General features: G+C 41.5%; 1 protein-coding gene across 1 annotated transcript in view; it reads right to left on the bottom strand.

Annotated features, from left to right (window-relative positions):
• atad2b (ATPase family AAA domain containing 2B) overlaps positions 1-20,942 on the bottom strand; it is a 109,638-nt gene that overhangs the window by 4,384 nt on the left and 84,312 nt on the right. Inside the window, exons 25-27 of the mRNA XM_063002245.1 lie at positions 15,825-16,412; positions 13,291-13,421; positions 3,086-3,214 (exon numbers count right to left, since the gene is read on the bottom strand). Coding sequence (XP_062858315.1) covers positions 3,086-3,214; positions 13,291-13,421; positions 15,825-16,412 — 848 coding nt within the window. The remainder of the gene's footprint in view (positions 1-3,085; positions 3,215-13,290; positions 13,422-15,824; positions 16,413-20,942) is intronic.

The following is a 20,942-nucleotide window of genomic DNA, read 5'->3' as shown; positions in this document are numbered from 1 at the left end:
TGAGCTGGGGGCTCGGTCGACCTCCGGGCCCCAGAGCGCCTTCCTTCGCTTTCTTTCTGCTGGCCAGCAACCATTACTATTGAATCCGAGAACAGCAAATCTAATTTCCCTCGAGGATTGAGCACAGCTCACTGCAATCAACATGATGCTCTAATTTCAACACTCAGCAGCTGTTCAGTGTGTCAGCATCCAGTCTGTGTGTGTATTCATCATCTGCTTACAGCTACACCAGCATAATACACTTATTTTTATTTCCTTTCTTCTGCCACAGGTTGTTGGCTTTGAAATACGACTGCAACAACAACATGCTGTCCTTAATTATTAGTTCTACCTGAAATAAAAAGACATGATGACAGAGAAGGCAGAGGAGGAAAGTGGGAATCTTCTGCTTTTGTCTTTTCCCTGCATGTTCATGTCTTAAACTGTAGCAAGGTTTTGTAATGGCCACATACACTGGAAAACAGCACAAGCTCTAATATCAGGTCTAATTTTATCTTTTAAGATCTTTACATTTTCTCGAGTCAAGTCTTTTTTAAAAATCAATACCAAAAACTGCCTTGCCCACTGGGGAAGAAAAGCAATTTGGCATCAGCTACAGGTACTGCACTAGCCTATGTTGACCCATGTGTCATGTATGATAACAGGCATGTAATTATCTACAGTCACCAACAAAGTAAAAAACAGATTTAATGGTAAATATAAATCAGCAAAGCAATTTTACACTGCTATTTAAAATGGTTTACTGTACAAACATAGATGCATTAGGACATTAGTGTATTGAGTGCATATAGCCTAACCTAAGAATTGTAATGCCTGTATTTTTTTTTTTTTTTTTTTTTTGGTTGTTCTTTATTTTCCTCCATACATATAATAAAGGCCCTACTTTAATTCACAGCCGTGAAAACCATGTCACGGACTGTAAAATGAGCCGTTTTCTGTGTAATATGCAATTTGCAGTGAAATTCAAACGTAAACTTTAAGGTTTGTGTTTAGCGGTTTTTCAATCACGTAGCATTCAAGTGCCTCACATTTACTGGGTAATTTGCACTATGAGGCATCCTAGCAGTCCTACAGCAATTCAGTTAAGAAATCGGTTAGTCAAAATGCCCAAGATGTCAAAGTCTAAAGCAGCTAAAAACACGACTCGGGAGCGCCCAGGTGGCGCAGCAGGATACTCATAACTGGCAGTTCCTGCAGCAGACATGTTTCTGCTAAGGCGGGATGCCCGGATGTGGGTGGGGTCTTCAAACGCTGTTTAAGGACCCTGATTAGCAGATAGAGACGCGCCTGTGAGGAATGCATGGGTGAAAAAGGGTTCCGCTAAGGGCTGCGCGTGGGTCGAAGGAGGCGTGAGCAGCCAAATACCCACCTCGACTGCAATCAGGGATCCCCCAGCAGCGGAACACAAATTAACTATGCTAAAAAACATGACTTAGGTAACAGAGTTTAGCACCACTGTCGCTGGATGTTCTAGGTTTACATTAAACTACTAATGTAGGCTGTGTTGTGTATTGTAGCTTCCCTTTATTCTATCATTTAATTTATATAAAGAGTGTTATTTAATGACTGGAATGAAATGTGGCACTCTTGTTAAAAATCTGTGATTTTTAAAAAATAAGGTCAGAATTTCCTGTGAATTTAGTAGGGCACTAGTTTTAATGTTAATAAAAGATGGGCCAATCAAGCACCTGCACTGTTGAAGCCACACTTGACCACACTTAGCCTGCATTTTACATTTCCCCCAATTTGCCACTTGTTGCACCCCTGCACTGGCCTAGGAGAGCTAAGACCATCATGCGGCCCTTCTGCCACACACACCATACAGTGTATGGAGACTCCATAAATCCCACACTATTAGTGCAGGCACCTCATCCAGACCAGGGGTTTTCAATCTTTTTGGATATGCGCCCCCCTTCGTGTACCAATCGCAAATTTGCGCCAACCCCAACCCCAACCCCCCCCCTAATCAAATCAAAGGGACTAATCAAATATGTTGGTGAAAAATTAATTGCTTTAGTTTTAGAAGTAAAAAAATATCGTAATGCCACACCCCCTGGTCAGGCACTCGTGCCCCCACAGACAAGTACTCGCCCCACAGGTTGAAAACCCCTGATCCAGACAACAGGTCAGGATTATACAGCGGCAATGCAGCCTGGTAGACGTCTCTCCCTCAGGTACATTATTATGGGTTCCTGTAAAACAGCTGCGATGTAAAAATTCTAAGACTAGAATACTAGTCTATGGCTGTGGACTTTTGTATATATATAAGGGCTTGAGTAGACTGAGCCACAAGCATTAAAATAGGAAAGTAAAGGGGCTCTGTTTGCATATTTGAAATTGGATGATTGGATTTTCACAAGTGTGGAATGTCATTCTGAAACCTTTTAAAGTAAGTCTAGGTCTCAAAGTCATCTTTACATAAAAGTATCCGAAATACAAAGTGCACTTCAAGAAAGCTATTAGAGCTGTTTGGAGATTCTTAGACTTTTGAATTGTAATCAGTGGTGGGACAGTGGTAGCCTAGTGGGTAGAGCTTTAGGCTATCAATAAGAAGATTGTCGGTTCAAATCCAGTCTCTGTTATGAAGCCACTGTTGGCTTGAGCAAGGCCCTTAACCCTCTCTGGTCCAAGGGCGCCATACAATGGCTAACCCTGTGCTCTGACCCCAGCTTCCTAACAAGCTGATATATGCAGAAAAAGAATTCATTGCAGTGTACACCTGTATACTCTAATGGTTGGTTTCCCAGACAGGGATTAAGGCTAGTCCAGGACTACATTTTGCTTTAAATGGAGAATCTCCATTCAAAATGCTGTGTAGTCTAGGACTAGGCTTAATCCCTGTCTGTGAAACCAACCCTAAGTTTAATAAATGAAGTCAAGCTAGCGCTATTTACATAAAGAAGTTACCACCTGTAGTCACCGTTCCAAAAGCCATGCCATGATCTTAAGTCACACAATGAAACTTTATACACCACCATGCAGATTTTGTCTTATTATTAAGAAACATTATTAACATTATGACAGTATCATTAAAAAAGCGTGACACTGTGACCTCATCTAAAGGTATTTTTGGTCAGTCACTTACCTCGGTCAGCTGGGTCTTGTCGTAATCCCTGCGGTGCTGGTAGATGCACTGGCTGAGCACAGAGTAAAGTCTTTCCAGCTGATCCACGCTGTAGGCCTCAGTCTTTTCCACAATCTGATTCAGAAGGGCCTGGCAACAACAAACAAGCAAGCAATAAACAATGGAGCAATGGAGCGACATTTAAAGTATCCATTCTGTAGGGTTTTCACCCAGTGAATCACACCCACTGCACCCCTAAATGGGAAAAAGTTGTGGTAAAACAGTCAATGAATGAAATAAATATCACTCTATAATGATAAAAAAAAAAAAAAGGGGAATATGGTCAGTGGAGCCGTCAAGGAGGCCCCCCCCCTCAGAGAATTTGCATATGCATAATATGCTTCTTTCTGATATATTTCATTAGGTGCTGTCCATTTCAGTCAATAATGTGTATTTTTACAATAGTCCATGTCACACTCCAAACAGCACAACACACACTAACACACCACCACCATGTCAGTGTCACTGCAGTGCTGAGAATGATCCAACACCGAAGTAATATCTGCTCTGTAGTGGTCCTGTTGGGGCCATAACCATTGAATAACAGCATGAAAGGGGGCTAACAAAGCATGCAGAGATACAGATGTACTACAGTTAGTAATTGTAGAACTACAAAGTGGAGTTGATAAAATGGACAGTGAGTGTCGAAACAAGGAGTCGGTCATAATGTTATGCCTGATCGATGTATAATGCAGTAATTTTTATGTTGCTTTTGTTACCTTAAGCTGACAAGCTCTTCCAAACAACTTCACAGCTGCTGGGTCTTGGCTGCAAGCAGCTTTTATAAGCACCCCCCCCAAAAAAACAAACAAAAAAAAACAAACAAAGACTGAATACAAAACAAGGTAGTTGAAAGAACACAATGTCACCTCGGGAAGGTAGGTTATGCCAACACAAAGCCCTCGCAACACTGGACAGGGGGTCAGCCTTTTCCCAAAGCAATTAAGATCACAATGACAGCTAATTAAGGCAAATCATAATTACTTCCACATTCATACAGCACCACAGCATGCTGGTGTTTACATTTCACATTCAGTTTAATTAAAATGCCTCAGTCCCAGCATTGCCCTATCAATTGACACGTTCATCACAGTGATTCGGTGGGCAATGAGTGGCTCACTAGAATGCATACAGATTAGTTATTTAGGCTGTCTGTGGTGGCATTAGGCTGGCTCCCGAGAACAGTTCGGCCACATATATAGAACAAATTACACAGAAAAGGCATCGTTTCTATCCAGGCATTATCTAATATTTAAAATGTATCTAATTTTTTTTTTTTAAAAATTTTTATGCATTATCTCCCCATTTTCCTCCGATTTAGCACACTCAATTTTGTCTTCCGCGGCCGAGAGATACCAGATTGCATCCAAGGAGAGCACGGCGCTGTACACACCTCTTCTGACACGTGCACAGCCCTCCTCTTCTCGCCCATGCACTCGGCACAGGCGTCTCTTCCACCAATCAGGGTCCTTACACAGCGTATGAAGACCCACCCACCCACATAGTCCGGCCCAGAGCCGTAGATAGAGAGAGTTGCGACACTCCTTGATCTCGCCGCTACGCGGTCACGTGGTTCATGTAACCCTCCGATAGTTCCAAACAAACCCGGCGCTGTCATGTTCTCAAATGGGACAGGCAGCAGTGAATGAAATATTAAACGCTAAATAATAAACATTTGTACAATTTCTGGGTATTTTCATCTGCCTTTACATTTACTGCATCTGCTTTAATGTCAACTTGGTATATGAAGTGGAAGATTGATGTTTATAATGACTTATTAGGTCGTTCTTGTTAACACACAGTACATTATATTAGCATACATTACATAATGCCATATCATTAAGTAGTATAAACAATATACAGTACGGAGATTAGACAGTTTTTTATGTTTTGTTTTTTACATAAACTAATCTCCCTTCACTTTTCTGAGGATTCATAATAATAATCATTTTGGTTAAACACTAAGCCATGTGGCTGGATTCATAAGGTTTACCTGCACTGAATGAACAGATTCATAAACACACTACCGTACCAATACCTTTAACATTATAGTGCAGGTACATGAAATAGCATTCATTCATCTCTTATTTCATGAGTAAGTGATAATTTATTCCTACATGTAATACATGAATTCATAATTAATATGCACTAGTTCATTTTGTCTAATGTAAGTGGTGGACAAGCCATGTAGCTGAGTTGAAGTAGAGATATCCAAGGTGAAATATTACTCCAGTAAAAGTATAAATACTCTTTACCTCCACTAAAGTACTAAACTAAATTTACCTTCAAATGTACTTAAGTATGAAAGTAAAAGTAGCATGATTTATTATGGCTCTGATGTTTTATTATAATTTCTGTAACAAGACTCTTGATTAATCAACTTTTAATTAATTAATTTTAGGTGAAAAGACTCTAGTGTCAATAATTTAGCTTAGCTGACTAAGCTAAATTCAGTTATACCTATTAATTAAGATAAACATGTAACATTTAGTGCTGAGCAAATGCTAAACAATAACAGTATTAAGTATATTAATGACATTAAATTCATTATTTTTTTAAAACAAAGCAACAAACAGCTAAAAATGTTTGATAAGTAGTAAAAATGAATGGGGCTCTATGGGACATTTGGAACTATACAGAGCTCCACAACCCGGAAGCTGCACAGAAAATATGTCCCGCCCCCTTTCCAACGGTTCCCTATGGGAGTGTCGCCACTCTGTTCTCTCTACCGCTCTGGTCCGGCCCCCAACCTGCAGATACGGTGGCCAATTAGTATCTGCTGCAGGCACTGCCAATTATGCCCGCTAGATGGCGCCCAGCCGACCAGTGGCAACACAGAGTTTCGTACCGAGGAGTTCAGAATCTCGACGCTGACGTGCAAGCAGAATAACCCATATTTGACTCATTTATGATGTGTCTTTTTGGTTGGGTGGTTTGATGTTAGGTGTAACTTTGTGATTTTTAACCTAAATCAACAACGTTGGTAGGATGTGAACTTAGCGTGGCTCTCCATATGTGATACGCCTTTGTGTAGAAAACCAACGCAGAGCCAGGGCAGGTGTACCCAGGTGGCGCAGCAGGATATTCCACTAGCACAACAGCAGGTTCAAATCTCAGCCCTATTACCGGTCGGCTGGACACCATCTAGCAGTCACAATTGGCAGTGCCTGCAGCAGACAAAATTGGCCAGGGAAAAAAAAAAAAGAGTAATAAAGTGGGTGGGGCCTTCAAATGCTGTGCAAGAACCTTTGTGGAGGAGCCTCCTGTGCGAATCCACCAAGGCACAGGCAAAAAAGAAGGGGTTGATTAACTGCACACACGTCGGAGGGGGCGTGGGGCAGGCGAGTATACCCTCCTCGAACGCAATCGGGATCAGATTCCCAGCAGTGGACACTAATTAGCTACGCTAAATCGAGAGAAAAAGGAAGAAAATGCATTTAAAAAAAAGCAGCCATAAACTGGACACATGTCGAATGGGGCGTGTGGTGATCCGGCTCTCCTTGATTAGATCGGGAGTTGTGCAAGCAATTCGAAACTAAAAATGACTAGATTGAGAAATAAAAGGTGGAAAATCCAGAAAAAGTACAGACATCCTTAGTCAAGAGCTCAACTTTAGTATGTAGCGCGGCCATCTAATCTGTGCACGTGGTTAGAGATTGTTCAATATCCGAGACTGTATTTTTCATACTCTGAATTTAATGCTGCAAAATCACGTGACAATTCAACTTTCATATCGTGGAGCTCAGTTCTTAATTTGTTTGTTCATTAGGATTTTAACGTCATGTTTTACACTGTGGTTACATTTATGACAGGAACGGTAGTTACTCATTACACAAGATCATCACTTCTCAAGGTTATATTGAACACAGTTATGGACAATTTAGTGTCTCCAATTCACCTCACTTGCATGTCTTTGGAATGTGGGAGGAAACCGGAGCACTCGGAGGAAACCCATGCAGACACAGGGAGAACATGCAAACTCCACACAGAAAGGACCCAGACTGCCCCACCTGGGGATCGAACCCAGGACCTTCTTGCTGGGAGGCGACAGTCAGTTCCTAATTTAGCATGGTGGTCCTTCAGAACTGTTTGCAGTTCACTGACGACGGTCTGCACCAAGTCGGATTTCAACGCTGAGATGCCTAATGAGGTAGCAGCTTAAGCACGCGACTCTGCTGGAGGCGAAGCGGCACCTGCAGGGGAGGATGCAGCTTGTGCAACAGGCCGGATGAGAGATTGTGTCGTATTCTACGTTTTATTCAGCTCTGGAGGCATCGCAGAGTCCGTAATAAATGAAACTTAGTAAATAAAATGAAATAGAAAACAAATATACGACTGGAAAAAAATAAAGGTGCATTAAAATGAAACTTATCTCTGCGGAGATCACCGAAAGCACGTCAAAACCGGAAGTCGAAATTCGTTTTGATTTAGTTCCAACAATTCTATTCTTTGGAGGAATCCTGTTGTATTTCTGTGTCCCTGGAGGTTTTAAGCAAGTATCTCTTACATTCTCGTTTGCTTGCTTGATCAGACTGAACCACTGATTAGAAAAGTGTTTTTTTTTCTGGGGCATCGAATGCCATCTGATACTCGTGTGAATGTGTGTGTTCAAAACACAATTAAAGACAGTTTTTGAATAGTCAAATCAGACCTGAACCAGTTGAGATATAGCGACATGATCTGATATAGTGACATGATCAAAAATCTCTATTCAGTGGTAAAGGGCTCATTAGCAGCGGAGTGGAGAAATGATTGCTATTCAGAGTTCTAACAGCTTATAGGGTTTACAGTCTTTTGTCAATGTGAGTTGTAAAATAATTTAAAGATGTGTTTGATTAAGACGTAGATAGCATATTATTATCTTGTCATGTATAAAGTACAGTATGTGTTTAATGATCAGCATGGAATAACAAGTGTCTGTATAGCTACAAAAGTAGAGCTTGTGTTGGTTCACAAGATACATGAAGGTACTTTTATTAGCTCAGCTGAATTGATATGCTGCAATCTTGATACCAAGAAGTGCTTTATTCTCCACCTTCAGGAACAAAAAGACTTTCTTGTAAAGCAAAATCAAACTCTGCATTGTATGATGAAACATTTGTACTGTCTATACGGATTATGTACAGGCTTCTTGCTGTGTTTTTGTGTCACCGACAATGACAGTGGGTAAGTGGTCATGGATAACAGATTGCACCGTGTCCACCATGAATAGAGCAGTAATCCCAGCTATAAAAGCGCTTTCGATGTGCTCCATTTAACTCCGACCATTTGAAGTTTATCATCCTCCAGTGCTGAGTAATATCCTAACTAGCCCGACTGAAATGGCTGTAAAACAATTCACTAAGTTTGTGTTGAACGCCCTTAACACTAAGAGTCTGTAAAACAAGCACAACAAATTATCTTACAAGTGTGATGCGTAAACATACATCACTTCTAAAAGGTTTTTTTAACCAGAGAGTATATAATAAAAAAGGGTTATATACACCGACCATGCATACCATTATGACCACCTTTCTAATATTGTGTTGACCCCTGAAGGTGTGCTGTGGTATCTGGCACCAAGATGTTAGCAGCAGATCCTTTAACTCCTGTAAGTTGTGAAGTGGGGCCTCCATGGATCGGACTTGCTTGTGCACCACATCCCACAGATGCTCGATAGGACTGAGATCTGAGGAATTTGGAGGCCAAGTCAACACCTCAGTCATTGTTGTGCTCCTCAAACCATTCCTGAACCATTTTTGCTTAGTGGCAGGGTGCATTATTCTGCTGAAAGAGGCCACAGTCACTAGGGAATACTGTTTCCATGAAAGGGTGTACATGATCTGCAACAATGCTTAGGTAGGTGGTACACGTCAAAGTAACAACCACATGGCTGGCAGGACCCAATTTTGGCCCTTGTCAAACTCGCTCAAATCCTAATACTTGACTATTTTTCCTGCTTCTAACACATCGACTTCGAGGATAAAATCTTCACTTGCTGCCTAATATATCCCACCCACTAACAGGTGCCGTGATGAAGAGATAATCAGTGTTATTCACTTCACCTGTCAGTGGTCATAATGTTATGCCTTGGCAGTGTATAGATGCAAGAATGATCGTGCTCTGTATGTAGTTATTTAGATTTCTGCATTTATTAGTCATATGAATTTATTTTTTGTTCTTTTTATTAGGAGTTTAACATCATCCTTTACTCACTTTTAGATTACATTCATGACAGGACAGGTAATTACTGGTTACACAAGATTTATCAGTTTAACTTTTTAAAAATGCTGAATGGACAATTGTGGACGGCACAGTGGCTTAGTGGGTAGCACTGTCGCCTCATAGCAAGAAGGTCCTGGGTTCGATCCTTTCTGTGCGGAGTTTGCATGTTCTCCCTGTGTCTGCGTGGGTTTCCTCCGGGAGCTCCGGAAACATGCAGTCAGGTAAATTGGAGACACTGAATTGCTCTATAAGTGAATGGGTGTGTGTATGTGTGTGTGTGTGTCTGCCCTGCGATGGACTGGCGTCCCGTCCAGGGTGTTACTGTGTGCCTTGCGCCCATTGAAAAGCTGGGATAGGCTCCAGCACCCCCCGTGACCCTAGCTGGATAAGAAAATGAATGAATGAACGGACAATTTCTCCAATTCACCTCACTTGCATGTATTTGGACTGTGGGAGAAAACCGGAGCTCCCGGAGGAACCCACGCAGACATGGGGAGAACATGAAAACTCCACACAGAAAGGACCCGGACCACTCCAACTTGGAATCAAACCCAGGACTTTCTTCCTGTAAGGCAACAGTGCTACCCACCGAGCCACCGTGCCATCTGTCTTTCCCTACTAGAGGTTGAAAATCTGTTTGTTTTTGTGCTGGCTGTGCCATTGTTCACTGTGAAGTTGAGTGACGATGCTTTTCTTGGTGTGTCATGCACCGTGCAGATTCACCGCTTTGATTCTTGGCTTTTACTGCTTGCTGCTGTGCTCGATGTTCAATCTGATCGAACTTTGACTCAGTTTGCTGCTGACCTTTATAAAGTGCCACTAATAGATAAATGATTTAATAAGACATTTAATAAGTCAAAAGCAAATCACAGACATGGCGTGGGAAAAACTGATTCTCACGGTCACAAAACCTGGAACTGCTGTATTCCACATCATTTCATTAGAAATAATCTCAGTACCAGCATTAGTTACTAAAGACTAAAGACAAAATCCCAACTACATTTCTGAGATATTGCAGGACCAACGATGCACTCCCAAAGTTTTAATAGTAATGAGCATGTCTACGCTGATGAATAGGAATGAAAAGCAAAGAAACAGCCCATTTTCCTTCCTTAATATGTGGCAGGCAGTTTGCCAGCTCAACCAGGAGGAGATATCAGCTTAAACAGCAATTCTCACCCCACTTCACCAGAAATTCAATTTGTTCCATAAGCCAGAAATATTAGAAAAAAGCAATTATTCACAGTCGCGTCATTTCATCTGTTTCTTAAAGATATCTGCTGTTCACCCAATATGAACAGATATGTTTCCAGACTGGGATCACAAGCGCTTGCAGCATCTGCATCACTCAGTTCCACTGCTCATTGCCCAGCAAGATGCCAAACAGAGCGTTGCAAAGTGGCAGCTTCAGGGCTGGACAATGTAATGAAATCTTTACCACTTTTATATTTAATATTTAATCTCTATGTAATTTTTATCAAAAACTGTAACTTGAAACTTCACCTTACTGCACTTTTATTCATTCACTCTTCACTCAATTATTCCTTCTTTATTAAAAACTGCACTGTAGTTAACCAATATAAAAGAGGTCCCTAAAGTCTGGAAACACAGGAAACATCACTAACTACAACTAACTATATGTTTACTAAAACACACACATACATATTGCATCACATATAGTGAAAAACACACTGAAGATGTTACTGATTAATATTCTAATGGAATAAAATGTTGTTAAAAAATTTATTGAAAATATGCATTTTGCCTATGTGTCCAGACTTTAGGGACACCCTGTATGTAAATTTAAGGCTCCTTTCAAACTTAGTTATGTTTGTGCTGGTGCTGTAATTTGTACTATGATGCTACTGTGACTTTAATTTTCCAAATCCTTTAATTTCAAAACTGTCTGTCTATTCATTTGTCCGGTTGTCTGTCTGTCTGTCTGTCCATCTGATATAAACGCTTTCACAACAGAAACACCTCTACTGGTTGAAATGTATCCATCTATCTATCTCTCTGTCTGTCCTTCTGTCTGGCTGTCCATCTGTCAGTGCGTCCATCCATTCATCTATCTATCTGATATAAACACATTCACAACAGAAACGCCTCTACTGGTCGAAATGTTTCCACCTATCTCTCTGTCTGTCTGTATATTTATCTATCTGTCTGTCTATCCAGCTGTCTGTCCACCTGTGTCTGTCTGTCCATTTGTCTGTCTGTCTGTCTGTCCAACTGTCTATCTATCTGTCCGTGCATCCATCCATTTGTCTATCTATCTAACATAAACTCATTCACAACAGAAACACCTTTACTGGTCGAAATGTATCCATCTATCACTCTGCCTATCAATCTGTCTGTCTATTTGTCTATCTGTTTGTCTATATATATATATATATCTGTCTGTCTATATATATATCTGTCTGTCTATTCATCTGTCTATGTTATAATTTGTCCAGTTGTCCGTCTATCTATCTATCTATCTATCTATCTATCTATCTATCTATCTATCTATCTATCTATCTATCTATCTATCTATCTATCTATCTATCTATCTGTCTATCTATCTATCTATCTATCTATCTTATATAAACGCATTCACAACAGAAACACCTCTACTGGTCGAAATCCATCCATCCATCCATCCATCCATCCATCCATCCATCCATCCATCCATCCATCTGTCTATTATAAATGGTTTGACATGTCTACTGGTGGAAGTTTGGCTACATTGTTTATAAGCTAAAACAGTTTATATGAGCTGTACAGTAAACTGGCACAAAAACCTGCTGCTTCTCCTAAGTTGACAAAGCAAAACTTTAAAATCAAAACAGACATTGATGACTGGAAAATCACGGTTTGATCTGTATTTAAACTGTACATTTAAGAACTAGATGTTTAATGTTTTAACTAATCAGCTGCTGTTTTTGTATGTAGTTACACACTCATTCTAAATTGTATTACTATTTCTTACTATTATTATTACTTAACAGTAAGTCTTATAGGTTTATAACTTGCATATACAGGATCATTTATAAATAATGATATTTTAATATGGGTAACAATCTAGAGGTATTATTTTCTTAGGAATTAAAACCTACATAATTGAGTATTATTAACTGTTTAGTTCAGCTGCACTCCTGAAGCGAATGTAAGCCTTTCACGATTTGAAGAGAAGAGAAAATGATGCCGTTTCCCACTAATGAGTGCATTCTCTAACATTCTCGAGCTGTATGATTGCAGCAATGAGGGCTGTCTCAGCATCTCAGAAATCAGCAGACTCAATACGGTTGTTTTGCCGAGCGTGTTTATCTGTTAAACGCTGCAAGCTGAAGCTAGTGACATTGTAGCTCCTGGATATAATCTTTAGCGTGCTATATTTAATGAGATCATTAAAGAAGCTTAACGTGACAGCACTAAGTAATGACAAACTGAGGTAATAACAGCTAAGCATCACCTAACACTGCTGAAGAATAAATGCTTGTCACCTCACTATTGAAAAACTATAGTGTACCACTAGAATAAGTGAAATCTAGCAATTTATTGCACCCTATATTTTATTTGTTTCGTAAAAATGTATTGGCTTGTAAAAAAAAAAAAACAGGCAAAATTGTGTTTATTAACTACAGATGCATATTTTGCCTAATTCTTAAAACCCATTGTCATTAGTAGACGGTAAATCGTTAACCACCAATCACATTCATCCACTTCAAATGTTTCACATCAACAAGATTTGGTACTGTATTGGTTAAGAAAACAGCACAGCAGAGAAAGCAGAACCCACACAGACACGGGGAGAACATGCAAACTCCACACAGAGAGAACCCAGACCGCTCCACCTGGGAATCAAACCCAGGACCTTCTTGCTGTGAGGTGACAGTGCTACCCACCGAGACACCCAAGTGGGTTGACATGTAAATACTATAGCTGTGGCATTTTAACAATTTAATTTTTTTGTCTCTTACCTCAAGTCGGGGATGGTCTACAACTAAAGCAGGAGGAGGCGGGGGCTGTGGGGGGTCCTCCGGTCGCTCTGCTAGAACCTCCTTCTGCTGCTCAGTTTGGCTTCTCCTACACTTCATCTCTTTGAAGGTACCTTTACGAAACATAACAAAATAGGACAATGTCATAAAAATAACAGCAGTATTGATGATGGTTTGCGAATAGGAAATCGTCCCCAACTCTAAGATCTTAAGCTCAAAACCAAGGTGGTGATATCAACCTGGCCAGGCATCAAACAGTCACAACCTGCTGTGTTTGAAAGGAGGAGATTAAAGGGGATTTATTGCCACTGTACAGACATGGTTGGTTATGTCTGAAAGAGAGTTACAGTACGGCCTTTGCTGGCTGGTCGATGGTGCCTGCACAGAGACGGGAAATAAGGGATATCAGTGCGTGACTCTCTGTACGCAAAGCTGATCCTTGTGTGAACCCACCTCATACTGGGGAAAAGAAGCGGTTGGCTACAGCACACGTGTCTGTGGGGTGTGTGTCTGTATCGGTTCTCGTTCAGAGCAGCAGTAGAGGAGATACAACTGGGTAACTGGACATGACTGGTTTGTTCGTTCAGCAAAAATAATAAGAAAGATGGTTTGAATGATCATTAATGTTATGCTACAAACACTTTTACGTGAGACATAATTTCAACTACTTGTCAGAAGTGCTGGGCGATAAAACGATCTCGATTTGTATCGTGATAAACTTTTTATGTTTACGATAATAAGCTTTGGACATACTTTCGATTCTATTTTTTTGGCCTCACTAACACTGAAAAGCCATAGAAAGCAGCCTAATCACGCAGCATGTAGGGTGTTAAGCCGACACAATAGCCAATCAGGCTGCGTGCTGACTAACACTAGGTGAAAAATAGCTCTTAACAGTAGCAAACTACAGAAAGCTGGCCATGTACAAGGAAAAGGTGAGCCGTCTGATCTCGATTACTTTGTTCCAAAGAAATGCTGATAAAAGCTGTACAAAATATGTTGCCATCCAGTGATGACAAAAAAGTCAGGAAACACTACCAAATTTATTTCCTCATTTGAAAAAATACCACCCGGTCGAGTACACAGAGAGTGCGTTCAGTGTTGTAACCAGTTTTATTTTACAGGCATCAAGCACTGGAGTTGTCAGTTGTACAGAAAAAAGTCAAAAAGGCTCCATGACATAACAGCAGCCGTCATCTATTTTAAGACTAAAGATGTGATGCCCATTAGTACAGTGGAGAAACCGTCACAAGGTACCACCTACCTGATAGAAAATATTTCTCACAATAGAAAATATTTCTATTTTAAATGTTGAGAATGTTTGACACATCTGTTTTTTGTTTGTTTTACAATTTTTTTAAGTAAAATTATTTAATTTATTTATTAATTTATTAGGATTTTAACGTCATGTTTTACACTAATGGTTACATTCGTGAAAAGAACGGTAGTTACTGGTTACACAAGATTCATTAGTTCAAGTTTAATATCAAACAGTCATGGAAATTTTTTTATCTCCAATTCACCTCACTTGCATGTCTTTGGACTGTGGGAGGAAACCGGAGCACCCAAAGAGAACCCACGCAGACACAAGAAGAACATGCAAAATTTTATATCATGATAGTTATCGAGATTCCGCCTCCTCTCTACTGATGTTGACCTCTACTCTGACTGATGAGAGTTGTAACTAACACGCCCCCCCTCCGACACGTGTGCAGTAGCCGACTGCATATTTTCACCTGCATGAGACGAGTTCGTATGGAGCTCAGTCTCGCACTTAAGTCACGCACTGATCCCCATTATCCCCCGTCTCTGTGCAGGCGCCATCAATCAGCCAGCAGAGGTTTGTTTGTTTGTTTATTAGGATTTTAACATCATGTTTTACACTTTTGGTTACATTCATGACAGGAACGATAGTTACTCATTACACAAGGTTCATCATTTCACAAGGTTATATCGAACACACAGTCATGGACAATTTTGTATCTCCAATTCACTTGCATTTCCCCCCAGTTTTCCTCCCAATCTAGTCGTATCCAATTACCCGATTGCTTCCTCTCTACTGATGTTGACTTGTACTCTGACTGAGGAGAGCTGTGACTAACACACGCCCCCTCCGACACGTGTGCAGTAGCCGACTGCATATTTTCACCTGCACAGGGTAAGCTTATGTGGATCAGCTTTGTGTACGGAGAGACACAACCTGATCCTATTATCCTCAGTCTCTGTGCAGGTGTCATCAATCAGCCAGCAGAGGGCATAATTGCATCAGTTATGAGGAATCCCCTCCAGCACCCTACCCGAACAACAGCCAATCATTATTCGTGTAGGCGCCCAGCCTGCTGGTAGCAGAGCTGAGATTCGAACCGACGAGTTCAAGATGTCAGCTCTCAGTCAGTGTGGTAGCGTGTCTACCTTAGTGGTGCCACGCTAATATAGAAATACTTATTGTGATAAATCGGGATAAATTTATCGTGATTTTTGACCATATCGGCCAGCTGTATTTGTCAGCGCAGTACCTTCTTTTTCATGATCTCCGTCACTAGTGGCACCCTCTGCTGCAGACGTGCCCTCCACTGCTCCACATTCTTGGACAGCATCACCAGAAGCAGTCTGTGCAGCCACCTGAACCGAAGTTTTCTTCTCTTCCTCTTTCTCATCTCGCCCCGATTCCTTATCATTGGCTTCACTCTCTATGCTGTCCATGGACTCGTCTCCGTTCATGCACCCTTGTCGATCAGAGAGCGCAGCTGCCTCTGCGTCCACCTCTGCTGAGGCCTTATCACAGGCGTTTGTCTCGGATGTATCTTGGCACTGAGGCTCTTTAGTTGTTGTGGCTTCGCTGGAATTCTCCTCCTCTTCTGTGCTCAGAGCGTACCCGTTGGGCTGGGAGAGGACTTTATCGGTTTGGGGTTCCATAGTGTCAGAGGAGGACTCGTCTTGATTCAGACTGGCGTTAACCTGGTTAGTAGGGGCGGTGTCGTCAGCACCTTCCTCTTCCTCGGGCTCGTCATCATCCTCTGCTTCCTCTTTCTTGCTGCTCTTCTTCTTCCGGATGATTCCTCGCTCCCAAACCGATCGCCGCCGAGATTTACGCTTTATGCTGTCTGTGAAGAGAGAGACCGAGCATAAGAGGTGTTTTAGTTATATTTATTTATGTATTTGGATATTAACGTCATGTTTTACACTTTGGTTACATTCACGACAGAACAGGTAGTTACTCATTACACAAGATTCATCAGTTCTTTTAAAGCCTTTTAATGTCACACAGTCACGGACAATTTTGTATCTCCAGTTTACCTCACTTGCATGTCTTTGGACTGTAGAAGGAAACCGGAGCTCCCAGAGGAAACCCACACAGACACAGGGAGAACATGCAAACTCCACACAGAAAGGAACCGGATTGCACAACCTGGAGAATGAACCCAGGACCTTCTTGCTGTGAGGTGACAGTGCTACCCACCGAGCCACACAGTGATTGTTATAAAACAAGTTTTGGGTCTCAGAAGACACAGTAAGTACTGTATTTAAATCACCACATACAAATGCTCTTTATTTTCCTTCAAGTAACAGAAAGGACTCAGACCAGACCGCTCTACCTGGGAATCAAACCCAGGACCTTCCTGCTGTGAGGTGACTGTACATGTGTATATGTATACACCGATCAGCCATAACACCACATAAAACCACCTCCTTGTTTCTACACTCACTGTCCATTTTATCAGCTCCACTTACCATATAGAAGCACTTTGTAGTTCTACAATTACTGACTGTAGTCCATCTGTTTCTCTGCATGCTTTGTTAACCCCTTTCAATGTGTTCTTCAATTGTCAGGACCACTACAGAGCAGGTATTATCTAGGTCGTGGATCATTCTCAGCACTGCAGTGACACTGACATGGTGGTGATGTGTTAGTGTGTGTTGTGCTGGTGTGAGTGGATAAGACACAGCAGCACTGTCACTGCTGGACTGAGAATAGTCCACCAACCAAAAACATCTAGCCAACAGCACTTAATGGGCAGCGTCCTATGACCACTGATGAAGGTCTAGAAGATGACCAATTCAAACAGCAGCAATAGATGAGCGATCGTCTCTGACTTTACATCTACAAGGTGGACCAACTAGGTAGGAGTGTCTAACAGAGTGGACAGTGAGTGGACACGGTATTTAAAAACTACAGCAGCGCTGCTGTATCTGATCCACACATACCAGCACAACACACACTAACACACCACCACCATGTCATTGTCACTGCAGTGCTGAGAATGATCCACCACCTAAATAATACCTGCTCTGTGGTGGTCCTGTGGGGGTCCTGACCATTGTAGAACAGGGTGAAAGCAGGTTAAAAAGGTATGTAGAGAAAAACTACAGTCTACAGACTGCAGACAGACTACAGTCAGTAATTGTAGAACTACAAAGTGCTTCTATATGATAAGTGGAGCTGATAAAATGGACAGTGAGTGTAGAAACCAGGAGGTGGTTTTAATGTTGTGCTGTGCTAATAGTTGGAAGGTCGTAGGTTCAAGCCCCACCACTGCGCTGTTGGACCCTTAACCCAGTTGCTTGGATTGTACTCGAACACAGTTGTACATCATTTGGATAAAAGCATCTGCTAAATGCCTTAAAAGTAAATGCTGATTAGAGCTATTTTGGGTTTGTTTTAAATCACAAAATCATCTTTTATTTACTGCATAGAGTCCAGACACTAATAACACATTTATTGTGGAACAACTTGGCAACCGGTTTAGGATGCGATTTGTTATGCACCCAAAAAAGTGGCACTCAACACAAAGAGGGGCTGCATGCCATGTTTCAAAACACCAGAGAGAAAACGGTCTGCAAAAGAAGCACCAATCTGTTAGTAGCATGTGGCACCTGTCCACTGGGTAATTGGTCGGGGTAGAGGGGGCTGATGGGAATGCATTGCTTAGCACACAGGAGGCTGTTTTGACTCCTAATTGAAAACAATAGACGACAGTCCAGATGTAGTCCATAAATCAGAGTCCAAACAGACTTAGCTCATTTTTCTCTGCCGGCCAGCACTATTTCCTCGAGGCCCTTTGTTGACTGCGCAGACACACTGCACTCCAAATAATGACAAATAACTTTCCTCTGGTTTTATTCCAAATACCCCAGCACCACTCAGAATTATTTACTTTCTATCTTGTCTGAGAGGCTGATGGTCGAGCGTTTGCTTCTCCTTAAGGACGCAATCAAAATGATCTACAGTTGTAGCACTCAAACTTGGGAGAGGCAGATTTTAAAGAAAACTTTACATTGTTATGCTAAATGATATGGATTTCAAAATAACCTGACCGACAAAGCAATTTTATTTTCCCCACAGTCTGACTGTGGTGCTTGAAAATATCAATGTATTGAGGTTATAATTAATGTCAGGGTTTTTACCTAATGCAGGACAAATACTGCGGCTAATGTGAAGTTCTGTGCAGGCCAGTCAAGTTCTTCCACACCAAACTCGCTCATCCATGTCTTTATGGACCTTGCTTTGTGCACTGGTGCGCAGTCATGTTGGAACAGGAAGGGACCATCCCCAAACTGTTCCCACAAAGTTGGGAGCATGAAATTGACCGAAATCTCTTGGTATGCTGAAGCATTAAGAGTTCCTTTCACTGGAACTAAGAGGCCGAGCCCAGCTCCTGAAAAACAACCCCACACCTTAATCCCCCCTCCACCAAAATTTACACTTGGCACAATGTAGTCAGACAAGTACCGTTCTCCTGGCAACCGCCAAACCCAGACTCGTCCATCTGATTGAAGCGTGATTCGTCACTCCAGAAAAACAAGTCTCCACTGCTCTCCACTGGCCTACCACTTTGTGGCTGAGTTGCTGTCGTTCCCAATCATTTCCACTTTGTTATAATACCACTGACAGTTGACTGAGGAACATTTACTAGCAAGGAAATTTCACGACAGGACTTGTTGCACAGGTGGCATCCTCTTACGGTACCAATTCACTGAGCTACTGAGAGTGACCCATTCTTTCTCAAGTGTTTGTAGAAGCAAGCAGTCTGCATGCAATCATAAATGATCTACAGTTGTAGCACTCAAACTTGGGAGAGGCAGATTTTAAAGAAAACTTTACATTGTTATGCTAAATGATATGGATTTCAAAATAACCTGACCGACAAAGCAATTTTATTTTCCCCACAGTCTGACTGTGGTGCTTGAAAATATCAATGTATTGAGGTTATAATTAATGTCAGGGTTTTTACCTAATGCAGGACAAATACTGCTGCTAATGCTTTTTCTCTCATAGCGCTTTTCCACCAAAAGAACCCTGGTTCTTGAACCGGTTCTGTTCGCGTTTCTTTGAACTTTCATGTTTTTTAGAGAACCGATGCACATTTCCACCAGTTTTGGGAACCAAGCAGGCGTCATCAATGGTGGACGTTACATAACGAAAGTAAAGAGTAGTAACATGATGGCGGAGCGAGTAGATTATGTGCGAGCATTTGTGCTGTTGTTACAGATGTTCGTTTTTATGCAAAAAGCATCGCTCAACTACTGGTGATAAGAAGACATAGACGTGTTTGTCGCAGTTGTTTAGTTCATTGACGTGAGAAGCGCTTTGCGCTTTGCTCTCACTGCGAGCCTCGGCACAAATAGCTGATTTGCTCATATCTCAGCTTGAGCGATAAAACATCACTAAAGTTCCACGACACGAACAAACATCTGTGTGAAATAACCATCAAATCCAGTCTAAAAGCTCCACATGTATCTGTGTTTAGCTGTAACTTCACGTGTGGTGTTTATGCAGATCGGGGTTCAGAATACGCTTCTCGGGGACAAAAATAAAGCATAACGTGGCTGAATGTACTAAAAGTACCACACAGGAACTACATTTATCTGCATTATTACTGGTTAAAAGTGCTCTGTATTGCCGAAATTCATCGTTCGTTGTTTTAGTACAACAAGCCACGCTACGTTCGTTCTGTCCGGGTCGCTTTTACCACCTCATATCATACAGTTTATCTCTTTTGAGGCGCTTTGAAAATATCAGCGGCAAACTGGATCAAAATGTAATCAGGTGAACTTTAAAAGCTGGAAGTGCAGCATTAGAACAGCACAGCGAAAGAACAGCACAGCGGTTTTAAAAGCACCAAACCTCTACACTGTGACACGCCCACCGATGACGTGGTCACGGTTTGCACTGTAAAACCAAGTATTCTGTGGTGCCAGATTAGAACACTAGTTCGCTTTTCTGGAACCTCTTTTTTTCAGTGGAAACACGCTGAACCGGTTCAAAATCAAGTTCGCGAACCGGAACCGGCTCCGTTCCGCATCGGTGGAAAAGGGGTATCCGGGTATTTACACATTCACAAAGCAGTCACTCTGGGCTTCTTTAGGGAATGGCATCATTGTTACATTAGTTGTCACACATACAAATTGGTTCCAAACCTCTAAATCAATGCTGGGTCAATACAGGGCAGTACTACAGTCTGAGGATGTCCCGTTCTGTCATACTGATCTTATAATGACATCCTCACAGCACACAAACTCTCACCAAAGCTCGAACTGTCAAATGTGTGTAAATGTCCTGTTGATATTTGTGTTTAGTGTTCATGTCAGTAAAATAATAAATATTAGGTTCCCCCTCCGTGGCGCTCAAGTGA

Source organism: Trichomycterus rosablanca, chromosome 9, assembly GCF_030014385.1.
Source record: "Trichomycterus rosablanca isolate fTriRos1 chromosome 9, fTriRos1.hap1, whole genome shotgun sequence".
In the NCBI taxonomy this organism is placed as follows: Eukaryota; Metazoa; Chordata; class Actinopteri; order Siluriformes; family Trichomycteridae; genus Trichomycterus; species Trichomycterus rosablanca.
This window is presented reverse-complemented; position numbering and strand designations above follow the sequence as displayed.